We start from the raw sequence: 14,552 nt of genomic DNA, 5'->3' as shown, positions 1-14,552 counted from the left end.
GTCTGTCTCTGAGCCATAGTTTTTATTTGTATGCAAAATCTTTTTCAACAACATCCTACAAGGCAAAACACAAAGCAAATGGAAACAATGGGGCAAAGTAAAACAGTAAAGTCCAAAAATGTAGATTAGATAGCTAGGAATCATTCTTAGGACTAGAAGCCAGAAGTCTAATGGTATTCCAGGTTAAAGCATTGAAAAGTTGATATAAGAAATGGGAGTCATTCACAGAACAATAAGATGCAGGAAATTCTCACTCAGGCATTCTCAATTTCATTTCTCCAAATATGTTATGACCATGATTCTGAGATTTCCCAGGTAGCAAGTACATTATTCATACTGATTTTAAATTCTGGAAGTTGTAATCTCAATTCCTTTGGAAAAAGTACATAGTATCCCACCAGAGATCCAGATGGCCCCTGCTAGCTTTTTGTTAGGCACTAAAGATTTGGCTGTTCCCTGAGGAACAGGGAACTGGGCTGGGAAGTTGTGAATTCTGCTGGCTAGTTACTTGTAATTGTTCTGGGAAATGATTTTTACCATCTTGGTCATTTGGATTGTTGAAGTAAGTTTTTTGTTTTTAATTTTTATATGCTGCTCAGAGTTGTAGGATGGGCAGCCATATAAATTGTGTATATAAATTAGGAAGCAAGCAACCAAACAAGCTAGTTTGGAGAAAACCGATATACTTAGACTAGATTACTGTAGCTAAAATGGTTAGCTGAGTCTATTATAGAAGCATAGAAAACTGATGGCAGAAAAAGACCAAGTCCGCTCTTTGAGCTTGTTTATTTTCTTTTCTTTTCATTATTTATTCTTTTTATATTTTATTCATATAAACAAGCAAAATAATTTCTTGTATGTGGGTGTTTAATTGAACTGTTCCTTTTGGCCTAGTCTAAATTACTGCAATGCACTTCTAAAAATTTACCTTGTGCTTTGTGCAAAAAAAAAAAAAAAAAAAAGAGTGACTATCTACAGGTCAGCATTCAGATCTGTGATTCCAAACTTTATAATTTGGAATTGTACATCTGACTCAGAAAATGTCAGTTCTATATGCTTTTTAAAGCAAGCGCTTGCAAAAGGATTAGCCAGATTATAGCTTCCCCAATCACCTTCGGAGGACATTTGGTTAGGATTTACCCAGTTCTGAACTTTTATGTGTGTGTGTGTGTGAGAGAGGGAGAGAACGAGAGAGAGGGAGGGAGGGAGGGAAATAGAGGGGAGGGAGGGAGAGAGTCGGGGAGGGAGGGAGAGAAAAAGGGGGGAGAAGGAGGGAGAAGGAGAGAGAGAAAGAGAGAGGAAGAGAGATTGTGTGTGGTTCTGTATGCAGGTATGTAATTAATATATCTATACAGGTAATATTCCTGTGGGAATATTAATATCATCCTTACTACATGATGAGTCATTGATTTGTATATTCACACCTTATCTTTTTTTTTTTTTTTTTGGCAGGGGAATGATGTCATGGAAGAAGAGGATGTCTCTCCCACACAGGAAGATGGTAACACAGAATACAGCATTGCTTCATGCCCCATGTTGGTTCTCTTTCACATCTAGCACAGCCAGGGAAAGAGAAAAAAGATGAGGCACATTTTCATGAGGAAAGAGCATAGCTCAGCCACATTGCATTGGGGCAAGCTCAGTTTGCTAACTGAATTGCTATAGTTTGAAGCGAAAGGCCTTTCTTAAATGAGCAGGTAGAAGAAATTTGAAAACATGGAAAATTTAGAGTTCTGCCAGTTCTCCTTGTTTATTTTCATGAAAAATGGGCAGAAACAACTGGCAATAGGTCAGCAAATTATTTTTGACCCCGATTGTCTGAAAGTTACAACGGTTGGAATAATATCCCCATTCAACATTTCATTGCTGGAAAAAAAAATACTTGGAGAGGAATCGGAGCTAAATTTTTGTTTTGTTTTGGTTGACAGGACTTTTATTAGTTTGAGAACCAAGTTCCAGATTCCTGAACATAATGCTCAGAGTTCTGCAATTCTGACTATATGTCTACTTGAGTTAAAAAAAAAAATTGTATCTGGCTGGCAAGACAGTCTATTAAAATGAAAAACTGTAATCCTGAAACATATCACTGATTTTAATATTTATTATTTCACAGTGGGATGTAATTTTCATTCCCTACATTCCCAATTAAAAAGTAAATAAAAAGGCAGTTCGTCCCCTGGGAAACCAAGGAGTTTGATATTTTAATATATTTATGATCTCTTGACATTGAATGATTTCATGTATTCCATAGTTAAAATTTAGAGATACAGTCAGATCAGGGGCCAAAAGTCAATGAATTGGTGTCATTAACGAGAGAAAGACACTCATTTAGCTCATTTCCCTTTTTCCAGGGAGCAAACTGAAGTGTTACAAAGTCTCAGCTTGCTCTTTTGAAATTAAATGACTAAATTCTCAGATTTTCTTGAGACTACTTAAAAGTTGGGAAAGTTATTGTTGCTGTTAATATTCTTAAAAATAATTTTGTGTTTCCTTTTGAGGCAATCCCCTCTACATGTTTCAGCTTTGGTTTCATTCTGCAGTCTAAATTAGATCTGAATATTAACGAGAAAAACTCGTTATTTAGTTATCTAAATTCTTATGAAGGTAAATCATATTAAAATAAATTCTATGGTTGATTAGATCACTGTTCATTGTCAGCAAAGTCAGAAATGCTTCACATTGATGAATATTATCAGGCAGTATACAAATGGGAATTCCCCTTTTTATTTTTTAAGCATAGATTTGGTTTTATTTTTAAAATTTGTCCAAACCTTGCAACAACAATGGTGTACAAAAATAGACCCTTACCATGAGTTTTATTTTTCTCCTGGCATCTTGCCCAGAATAATGAAACCCATAGCTTTGGGGACGATGCTGTGATTTCTCAGAGCCCATTGAACAAACCTTCCTGGAGAAGGGTCTATCCTATCTGGCTCTACCATCTTGTCACAACGAAATCAAGTTTCTACTGGGTTTTGATTGCTCAGAATATTCCATAGATGCCAGCCAGAGACAACCTAAATCACAAAATTGGTGCTTTCCTTGAACTTTCTCTGGTGCTATGACTGGTTTATTTGATACTTTACATACAAGATCAAATATCTCCCTATGTGCCATTTATATTTCCATATTGGCAAGGATAGCCTTGAAACAGGAAGTGAAAATGGAGGTGGTGGAGGAAACCAGCCACAATAGCTTTTGGCCGCTGCATCCCCATCTCTTATTGTCCACTCTCTACCTTAGTCCCCCTTGACCTGAGGTCTTCCAGATATGTAGAGATTTCAGTCCTCAGAATTCCCAACTAGTGGAGACTGTAATTGGGAATTTGGGGATTTGAAATTTCAACAGACCTGGAGGTAGCAGGTTGGAGAAGGCTGCTCTACCTTTTTGGCCACTGTTGAGGTTTTCTTCATTTCTGAAGTGTGTGATGTTTTCTGCTACCTTAAAGAGGAGCAGAATTAAACCAAAGCCTCACCCCCTCTCTAACTGCATTAACTCCTTTGCAGGCCAAAGGACAGGCGCATACCTAGGTATGGAGTGTGACAATAACAATGACATTGGCAACGCAAGCGTGAAAGTTCTGGACAATAAGGTGTGCACTGAGGCCCGCTTACCTGGTGAGTGGCTGTCTGCTGAACATGAACTTTGAAGGGAGGTGGGAGGACAGTTTCTTATATATCCCTCCTCTGCTTTAAATCCCGCCACCACCTGAGAGCTGTCAGCCATTAATCACAGTATATACCTATTAGAGTCATAACAGTGTAGAGAAGTGGATAGGAAGGAGAATGCTATTTTGTGTGGCATCTTCCTGATACTTAAAACCGCTCTCTCTTGTCTCCCTCCCCTGCCCACCTCTGCCTATGTCACGCCTAGATCATAGAGATAAAGGTCAAATTTCCTAAATATAAAGCAAATTTCTAAGGTGGCTTTCTTCAATGAATGCTGATAATTGCAGTTTCAGTACCTTCTAGGAAACTGCTTAGAATATCTTAAGCCTTCAGTCTATAATCTTTGCAGACTGTGGGAGCCGTGTTTAACATAAATTGCATCATTGGTGGTATCCTTTTTTACTTCCTGCTGTTTGCCTTCCTACATTTCTTTTCCCCTTGCCCTGCTTCCCCCCCCCCTTCACTCTTTTCACAATCATTCCTCTCTCTTAAACTTATTTAAATTCAAGAAAATAAAAAGGGTGATACTAGCGGCACAGCCGGTTTTGGATTGGGCTATAAACTACCCAATCTCAGTTTGCCTGGGACTTTCACACAGTTACAGTTTTTGGAGTACTTTGGAAGGAAGCCACAAATTTGGAAGCAATTTAAGTGTGTAGTTTGAAGATGATTACACCCATTTGCTATAAGAAATAGGTTGAATAGTTAGATATGAGCCCAAGCCTGATCAAAGTCAAGATTCTTCCCAACAAGAGTTAAAGGCTAAAGGTTAAAGTATAAGAAGCAACATCTATCAAGGTCTATAGAAATAGAAGACAAAGTCTTCTGCAGGCAGATAGTTCCAGTGGGTAGAAAAGTGGGTAGAACCTTCTTGGGTTCTTATTCTAGAAGATCTAGTTCAGCTTTCCCATCCTGGGATCCTTTGGAAGCAATTTCAGTTCCAGTAATCCCCAGACCATAACCATGCCAGCTATGGAATTATAGCTGAAAGGAAGGGAAATCCATTTCATAGTGTCTATTTCATTCATTCAGTCAATGAAATGACCAATTCTTAATTTCCTAGCATAATAAGAACTGATTACTGCCACCTCCCCGGCTTATTTTATGTCTGTCTAGATGTCCTTAGATTTCTTTTTATCCTTACACATAGGAAGTTCAATAATGACAGATAATGAGCAGGCATGAGCATAATTTCCTCAGAGACATCTTTTGTATCCTTTGGTGAAGCCCCAACTCATAACCCCAACTTTAGTTGGTTACTAATTCTGGGTATGTTTTGTTTCTTCTCTTTCCTCTTTCATCAATCTTTTTTCCCCCACTGGATTTCATCAGTGTGAAAGTTCATGTTCACTCTGTGCCAACACAGTACCAGTTTTTCTTTTTCCTTAGCCCATGCTCCCATCCCTTCATTTTCTCTATGTTGTTGAATGGTTATAAACTTTACTGACTGTCCTTTTATGGGTCTGGAAGAAACTGAAATGTGGATTGAATTGATATGTTAACAATGCCACTGTCAAGGACTGCTTAGATTTTTTTTTCTTTTTTTTTTTAAAGCATTTTTGATTTTTAACACTGCCCAATTTTGCATTTGTAACTTTTTTAGATTTCAGTTAGATAAATATACCACACTTTCTTTGGTGTGTACCTCACAATTTTAAAATAGAAGTGCACCAGACCCTTTCCATCAGGTCAGTAAAATTGCCATCATTTCAAAAACCATGGCAACCTATTCCTTGCTCATTTCACCTTTCCCAAAGTTTCAAGGTTGCCTCTTTCTTGGTTGGTATAATAATTCAATGTGGTTGAAAGGAGTGCTTTCTTCAGCCTTGATTTCCTTACATAGCTACAAGCAAGCTAAATCTCTTTTCCTATTGTCATCTTGTCTCTCTTCCTAATTTATTCCATTTGGGAAACTTTGTGGGTAATCCAGGCTTTGCTGTGCCAACTACATATGTGCCCACTGATAAGAGACCTGCAACAATAGTAACAATATCATCTTTCTGCTAGAGCAGGAATCATTTAAACAGAGGCATATGCAAGGTCATTTCAATTTCAAGATGAAAAAAAGATGTTCTGTGGAATATTACCTGTATAGATATATTAATTACATACCTGCATACAGAACCACACACATTCTCCCTCCCTCTTTCTCTCCCTCCTCCCCAGCTCTCTGCCTCTCTCCCTCCTTCTCTCCCCTCTATTTCCCTCCCTCTTTCTCTCCCTCCCTCCCTCTTTCACCCACACACACACACGTAAAAGTTCAGAACTGTTCCTAACCAAATGTCATGGTAAATACAATTTAATATGAACTCATGACCCTTCCTGTTGTAATCTTTTAAAATGGTTGTAATCCTGCTTGAGTTGCACAGATAGTTGAACAGCTTAATATCAGCTATTAATTATCAGTAATAAAGTACTTGGCTTTTCAAAGACTGTCTCCGAACCAAATTTGCTGGGAAACAGATGGGGGAAAAATGCTTATTACAGTTTTCTAAAGGTCTTGAAGAGGCCAAGAGAAATCTGGAAGCTAGAGGGAAAAGTGCATCTTATTTTGTGCTTCTTTTCCTTTTTATTCAATAAGATCACCAGATTAGATACTTTCAATTTTAACTTCCCAAGATGAGAACTATATACTAGACGTACTAGATAATTCCTCTGAAATAAAATTTGAAATACTTAACCATGGTCTACAAAAGAAGGGATGAAAAACAGTGATCAGTAAGCTCATAAATCTGTTTCACAAAAAATATGGCACTTGGATCCATGCCAAGCTTGCCAACCATCACATTGAACAAATAAGGATGGAGAGCAACAGCTTGTCCCTTTGTTTTGAGCAAACTGATTAAAAGAAGCAATTGTGCTTTCAACTGGAGGAAAAGGGAATTCTTGAATATGAACAAACCTTCAAAACAGCATTTTAGAAAATCCTATCTTTGTCAAAATTTAAAGAAGAATCCTTATCTAATTGCAGGTAGTCCTCGATTTACAACCACAATTGAGCCCAGAATTTATGTTGCTAAATGAGAAATTTGTTGAGTGAGTTTTGTCCAACTTTACCACTTTCCTTGCCACATTTGTTAAGTGAATCACTGTAGTTATTAAATTAGTAACACGGTTGTTAAATGAATCCGGTTTCCCCCATTGACTTTGCTTGTCAGAAGTTCGCAAAACATGGTCACATGATCCTGGGACACTGCAACCGTCATAAATATGAACCTGTTGTCAAGCATTTGAATGTAAATTATGAAACCACAGAGATACTGCAACGGTTATAAGTGTGAAAAATGGTCATAAAGTTACTTTTTTCAGTGCTGTTTGTAACTTCAAACTGTCACTAAATGAACCTTTGTAAGTCGAGGACTATCTGTAAGTAATTTAATTACTTCAATCTACAATTTTTGATAAATATTCTTAACACTGAGGGCTCCCCCCCTCCCCCAAACAAAAGCCCAAAACAAGATCACTGACAATAATCAGAAATGCCAAACAAGACACTCTGGGTGTTTTCTGAGACAGTGGGAGTATTAGGAGAAATCACCTGGTTGGCATCAACTTTTTATTCATTTTCTCCATGCTCTCTGCCTTGTGCGTGACCAACTGAATATACTGGGTGCATGTTTCCATCAAATACTACGGAGCCCTTCTCTCCTCAGAGATCCCTAGAAATGAGGAAGTGGTTGCAGGAGTTTTCTGAAGAACATGCAATAGAATTTCCTTATTCCTTTGCACAGTTAGTCAGAGCTTGAAATATGACCTTAACTTGGGAATTGTAGCGGATAAGGATCATGTCCATCTCTCCTAGTGTCCAGGCTGTATCTGTAGGCACTTCAGACATTCCTTCTGCAGTATCACCTGAAGTATTTATGGTGATTCAAAAAAAGGAAGGCTCGGACCTTGGGACCTTGTGGAATAAATTTAATAACAACTCTGCTGCCACAAGATGCGGCTTCAGTTTTTCTGGCTTGCATACCTTTGGGTGGCTTTGCTGCTTGCAAGATTCTTCTGCTGATCCCTTCCCCTCACTGTTTGTGTACGGAGCCAAATGTTCTGCCCCACCTTGCCGCCTGCTGACTAACTCTGAGTCTTTGAGCAAAGCCATGCTGCTTCTTCACAGCTGCTCGAGAAACAACATGGACTTGCCTCAGTGTCACAGAAGTGCACTCAAGCAGAACTTAGAATGGCTTTCTGATCTGCTGTGCAGAGATGCATGTGGCTTTAAGCCCTTTAGCATGTAGAGTTTGAAGTTGGTTGGGCTGATCTGTTGGCAAAGGAGAGGTTCTGAAGTTGTCCTTGAGTTTCCCTCACACTCCATTTTCTTCACTCCGAAGTTTGAACTCCTATTCCAGTTAACATCTTCTGGGTAAACTTCACGCCTTGGCTTATGGGTCTTTTAGTCTCTGGATCCTCTTCTCTTTTTTTTTAAGAGCAGATAAAGGTAAGTGCTGCTGATCCACATTCCAAGTAGAATGGTGGAGATAGGAAGGCCCGCTTAGAAAGAAGATGCATGGGAAGAAAAGAACCACTTCTGTCTCAGGTGTACATGTTATAGAACAAAATACATAAGCATATATGATAGTGGGTGGAAGTTGCTATATATGTGTGAAGTTTACAAGACCTATTTAATTCTCAGGTTCCCCATCTTTGAATATCTGAATGAAAAAATAGCACAAAGAGGATCCTTAATGGCAGTTTGCAAAGTGGTTTTTATTGAAAGTGAAATGTTTTAGTGCCACAAGTAGCTACCAATCCAGCAGTTTTAATTAAACAAGGATGAATGAATGCTGTATTCATGTACTAATTAACTATGTGGTCATTTCAAGCATTAACTTTGCTTTCCTGAGTCATTATCTCCCAGCCACAAGTATATGAACCTTGTGGGATTTTGCACTGATCTCTGAGATGTAACATGTTCAAAAGCCTTTTCACATGATACCTTATTAAGGTGTATTACTTTCTTTTGTATCTGAAGCAAGTCTGTGTTTTACAGTAATGACAGAGAGACATTCTAGTCATTACTTCATAGCATAAATTTAAACAAGTGTGTAACAAAAGCAAAAAAGTTAGTTTTTTAAACCTTGGTAATGTTTTCAGTTTTGTGCTTTTACTGTGGGATAGTGTGCACATTTCTGTTGAATATGGGATAATTTAATTAAAAATGCTGAGAAGGTTAGGCAGAGGTTTAGGACCCATGGCTTCTGTGTTTCAATTTTTCAGCTTAGCCCTTAACTAGAGAGAAAGTAGTCTGGCCCATTCTATATAACTATCTCCACTTCTTCATGACACATCCCATACATTCCAGTGAATTCTTGCTACAGAATGGATCACAATGTTTTCTAGTAACATAAAGAACTGGCAAAGACCAGGCTACAGTACTAAAGTAGGAATCTTTCACGTGGAGTTACCACCTTCAAGTTTAGGAAGGCAAAACAATCCAGGCATGAATTCTGCTGAAACAAATTTGAATTTGGTGCTTCCAATATTAGCAGGAATACCATGGGTACAATGGTCAAGGGTCCTTCACCCCTGTTTTGAAAACAGGTTTTTTGAAATACATGAAGAGCCTTTTACAAGAAGGTGGATGCTGCTTATTTTTTGTAGCACATCCTGGATTGACCCAAGTGTCTGTGTGACTACAGGGTCATTCAAGGAAGTACTGAGAAGCAGCCACTCTAGACACGGAGGAGGCATTTTTGCTGGTAGAAAAAAAAGAAAAAAACCAAGAATCCATCTGAATGTTATACATTTTCAAAAAGATAGGGCTAAATCTCTTGCCCTCTTTGGGTAAATGGAATGGCCTTTTTTATCCCCCTCCTGTATTTTTTAAAAATAAAATCTGAACACAAATATGCTCTGAAAAATGGACAGTAAAGCAGATTGGATTTATATTGATTGGCACATTCCCAAATTGGAATGTTATCACCCAGAGTCATCGTGCAAACATTCTTTAAAAGTTATTTGGGGGGGGCAATAAATGTAATGCAGGAAGCTTTTGTTGTTTCATTCTCTTTCCCTCTCTCTTCTTGACCCCCCATCCCATTGCATGTCTGTGCATTTGTGTGGTCTGTCTTTTCTCTGGTTTACCATTTGCTTTTGGTCTTTCTTTTTTACTGAACAGCTGCAGCTCCGGAATCCTGTCCCATAAACATTGAGGAATAGGTATGAGATACATAAAGTCCTTTGTTGCTCACACCTGGAAAACATTACAACTCTCATTCTGCAATATAGGGTTCTTTCTCTTTTTAAGACTTCTTTTCACAGGCACAGCCTTTTGAAGAAAAAAAAAAAAGTCATTTCTCTCCCGGGTCAAGCAGTTCCTTTTATCACTTGGATAGAAATATGCCTAGAGAACCCTCATTGTATTCAGTGATGTAAAGAATGTAGGAAAAGGAATATAGGAACCGCTGCTGTTTGGGCTCATAGCCATGATCCAAAAGCCAGTAGAACAGAGTTAGTTAAGGTCTCAGTCGAATGTTAACTTTCAAACCACACTTGCTTTAGATATCAGTCTACTTTAGATCCTTATGATAGATTACTTTTCTGTATAAGGGAAATAAGCCATCACCAAACCCAAAGGATTGGGAGAAGACATCTCAGCTGTGCAAGGAAACCATTTTTCAGGACAGTCCTGACTTTATTTTACCGAGAAGTTACTGCTGCCTACCCAAAAGAGCTGGCTCAGGAAGCTGCACATTTTGCAAATAAAAAGAAATGCAGACTGAAGAAAGAGACATATCCATGTAAGTAAGATGGCAGATGAAAATCTAAACTTATTATCAAAGCGTTCACTGTTACAGTTTGTCCCAAAGTTAAAAGGGACATTTAGAAGATCTGCCTGGTGGATTGTTCAGCCACATGGAATGAGAAGGAGGAAAATGGAATCAAAATTGACCAAAGGGAAGGTGATTATGTCATTATGTTTTTACTCATCTAAAACATGGGTAAGTTTAAAGGAGCATTAGAATGAACCCATAATGTGCATTAAAGAACTTTCTTCTGGCCATGTCAAGAATTTCCCAGATAGAATACATTGGAAGGGAGATGGCTAAAAAACATGCAAGCAAATAGGAATCTGGAGACTTTGAGACTGGGAATATATAGCACCGACTGTCAAAAAAGCATTCTGCAGGCCTTCCTCCTGCCCCCACTGTTTTGTTTTTTTTTTTGGTGATGGTGAGAACACACAGGAGCATAAAAAACATAAAGTAATATTGAAAGTACCATCAGACAATAGTCTTTTTGCACCAATAATTTACTGGATGAAACAAAATAATTACCCAACAAAACAGCATTACAGAAAATTGAATTTGGAAAAATAAGACATGGATGAGATTTGTCACAAATCCAGTCTATTTACATTCTAGATTAGGAATGGGCAAAGAAGAAGTAGCAGTATGGCTATACATTACTTTTAGGATTAGGTACTGTTTACCTCTGGATAAAGCAGCTCAGAAAAAGCAGTGGACTTCTGCAAGAATTATAGAAGACATCAGATTGACTAAACTTGGTTTGGCCAGGTTACTTTTTGCATTCTTTATGTGTTCTTAGCTGGCTCTCCTCAGTGTAGCGTGATTTAGTTTTTAATTTTCAGAATTTGATAGTTGCACATTACTTGACTGTAATACGGTATCTACTTGGTTGACCACTTCTTGACAACTCCTTTTAAGCATTTTTTCCCTTAGAAGGCTTTGTTGGTATTCATCTCCTTATCCTCAGTCTTCCTTGTCATTAAGCATTGCATCAGTTGCCAGAAATCCATATAACTTAAAATTCTTACAAGTAGTGTTGCTGGTGTATAGGTATATTTTCCAGGTATATTCTTTAATTGAAAGAATGTTTATGTACTGTACATCAGAGATCAAAATTAAAAAACAAAAATTTAAATCCATGGTTGAGTGTAATGGCCATACTTTTATGTTGCAATAAATGTATTTTCTGAAGTGTGTGAGACCGAAAACATTTTTGCAGAAGTGTCTCTTTATTATTACATGAAGAACATAGCTTTGGGGGATAAAAATTGAACACCTCAAACATAAACTAACACACACAGAAGACAACCTTAGTTGCTTCTTCTATTCAGTGAAGAGCCAAATTTATATCTTGCAGTGTGTAACCCTGGGTTTTAGTCAAACCAAATCGTGTAAACAATTTTTTATATACTATGTCAGTAGCAAAATAGCTATCACAAGGTTAGCAGCAGTCATTTTTGTGCTTAAAGTATCTCAGGTTCATGTTCTTGCAGAAAATGTTGGCTGTTTTATTATAAAATTCTCAAGTATTGTCTATCTGCTATTGTGTAAATTGGTATAAAGCTATACAGTTGCTGCTGTGCTCTTTTTATTGTTGGGCTATTCAGCAAGCTCAGCTTTCCCCAACCGGTATCATCTCAATATGATAGAGATACAGCTCCCCACATTCCAAGCCAGTATCCTGGTAATCCTTGGTGGAAATCCTAGAAGTTGTGATTCCATCTAGAGAAGTCTAAATTGGAAAGGGCTAAGTTAGTGAGTCCTATCAAGGATTTGCAACAGTATTCCTCTTCTCCAAAGCAGAAGCAAAGTTCTACCTCTTAGGAATGGCTGCAGCAAATGAGATTTAACCAGAATGGGACTAAATACTTTCACACCTATTTTGTTTAGAAACACTGCATACAGGATATTTTGGCATGAATATTTGCAAGCACTTTGTCTTCTTTGGAATAATAGCAGCTTCCACTTTCACATCTAATGACTACTCAGTATTAGTTAAATAACCCGTATAACCTATAGCAAAGTTCCTATTTTATGTTGGTGTATCTGTCAATATGTCTTGGTAAACATGACCAAGTAGAAGGCTCGAAAGCATGTTAAGCTGTTTAGCTTTCTTTTTTAAAATGGAAAATTAGCAGTTGGTCTGACAACACTTCAAGTGGTAGCAAAATATAAATGTGCCTTTTAAAAAGCATTTGATTTAATAGAATGTTTTGTAATAAATGCCAACATAAGAAGGGGAATGTAGAATCCTAGGAAAGCCTAAGTCAAGTTATATCAGCAATGTAATATTTTACAGAGTGATAGTAATCTTACTGATAATACTAAATAATGTAATTGACCTGATACCTGTTGAGATTTAAGGTGCAAATATGGATATTGCCTCCTCTGGAATGCTGATATGCTATTTCTGAACTTGGCTGAGTTCACATCCACAATATTGTCCACTGTTTTCTTTGTCATAGATCTTTCAACATCAGCTGACAACTCTCCGAACCACGGCCAAATGCTGAGACACCCCTTCTCTGATAATGCTGATCTGGAGTTTGCTGAAGATTTGCAGTGTATGTTGAGACCTCTGTGTCCTCGATACCACAAAAAAAAAAAAATGATACTAAACATAACATAAAGAAGAGCAGCAAAGCCGTGGGTACAAACATCATCAAGTACTGCAGATCATATAACACCTATTTTAAATAGATACATAATACTAAGTATTCAAAAAAATCACTAACTCAATGGTTTGTGGTGGTGGTTTGTGTTAAAATGAACTTGTGGAGAGGGTGGATGAATGAGCTCGAATGAGCTTGAGATGGATTTGGTGATTGGTACCTCCATAAATTTTCTCTCCCTTCCCTCCTATTTTTATCTTGCCAACTCAATCTGCTTTGTAATCATCGTTTCCTTTTATGCTTTTAATCTAACACTTGTTTGGGGATTGTCATAACACTGGGTTCCTTCTGCTAGCTATGAATTAATGCCAGGTTATTTGTTAGTTCTTAGCATGTACATACTGAATGTGTGATTGTGAAAACGTAATGTATGCGGAAACAAATTCACACCTCCAAACCTATGCATTTGAAGAGCACCGTGTCTTCACCTGGAGTGATAAAACGCATTTGATATCACCTAATGCCTGCTGACTTGAGAAGAAACGTAATGATCTGCCTTTTTATCTATTCCAGTTTCATCCTGTAGCCTTTTAGTTACCCTTCAAACATGCTCAGTTCTGAGCCACATATAAGGGGTTAATGCCAAAGATCTAATATCAGTTATAGATTATTCAAGATCTGGGCTGAATTGTGGGATGTAACACAGGCAATGCTGTTTCAGGGGAATTAACACGCCTAGAACCAACCGTACTTTGGTAAAGAAATAAGTAGTGTCTAGCAGTTCTCTCCAAGTGGACAGATAAGTAGTGTAGCTAGCTCTAATTGAAACTTTTCAGCAGGGAAATTTCTCTGTGAAAATTCACACAGATGTCCCTCCCCTTGAGCAAAATGAAATGAACTAACTGTATGTGAAAGTGTGGCTGAGGAAAACAAAAAGAACTGGCATAAAATAGCAATTTGCTATTTCAGATATATTAAATGCATTATTTGTATGGTGATGTCACTTGAATTACACGCATGTTGTTGAAGTCTGTTTATATGGGTAAAAACCCTTTAAATATGTCTTTCATTACGCATTTGTTAATTATCATGTTAACATATTTCCCTTGGTGACGAGTATATGAAAATCATACCAAAGCAGCAATGTGATTTCTTTTACACTGAAAAACAATTATTTGCTTGTTCATGTAACGATCATGCTGCAATTCGCTTTCCTCCCTCCCCAACATATTATTAGCAATCGGGTGAATCTCCAGTATCTTGGGGCTGACCGTTTTTGAATATATGCATTAAAACTAATGGAAGTTTTACAGTTTTTGAGATATGATCTCTACTGGATTACTGATGGCATTCAGTGGACTGGACTACTATGGAAATAAATGGCATTCAAGCAATTTTTGAAGACATGGTGAGAACAAAACTACTAACTGTAGATGTCTAGGGTTCTCCCCCCCCTCCCCTTTTAAAGCTGCTTTACCAGTCTTTGGGTGCCATCCTATTGGAGATTAACCATAAAATAACCATGA

At 37.7% G+C, this 14,552-nt stretch overlaps 1 protein-coding gene across 1 annotated transcript in view; it reads left to right on the top strand.

Moving 5' to 3' along the window:
* Window positions 1–13,822, top strand: part of RNF157 (ring finger protein 157) — a 116,537-nt gene extending 102,715 nt beyond the window's left edge. The window contains 5 exon segments of the mRNA XM_087887203.1: window positions 1,453–1,501; window positions 3,507–3,617; window positions 12,880–12,978; window positions 13,600–13,646; window positions 13,648–13,822. Coding sequence (XP_087743329.1) covers window positions 1,453–1,501; window positions 3,507–3,617; window positions 12,880–12,978; window positions 13,600–13,646; window positions 13,648–13,680 — 339 coding nt within the window. The 3' untranslated portion in view covers window positions 13,681–13,822.
* Window positions 13,823–14,552: the final 730 nt, after the last annotated feature.

Source organism: Pantherophis guttatus, chromosome 2, assembly GCF_059756535.1.
Source record: "Pantherophis guttatus breed Tessera chromosome 2, ASM5975653v1, whole genome shotgun sequence".
Lineage (NCBI taxonomy): Eukaryota > Metazoa > Chordata > Lepidosauria > Squamata > Colubridae > Pantherophis > Pantherophis guttatus.
The sequence above is the reverse complement of the archived record's forward strand: the minus strand, read 5'-3'. Positions and strand labels throughout refer to the sequence as shown.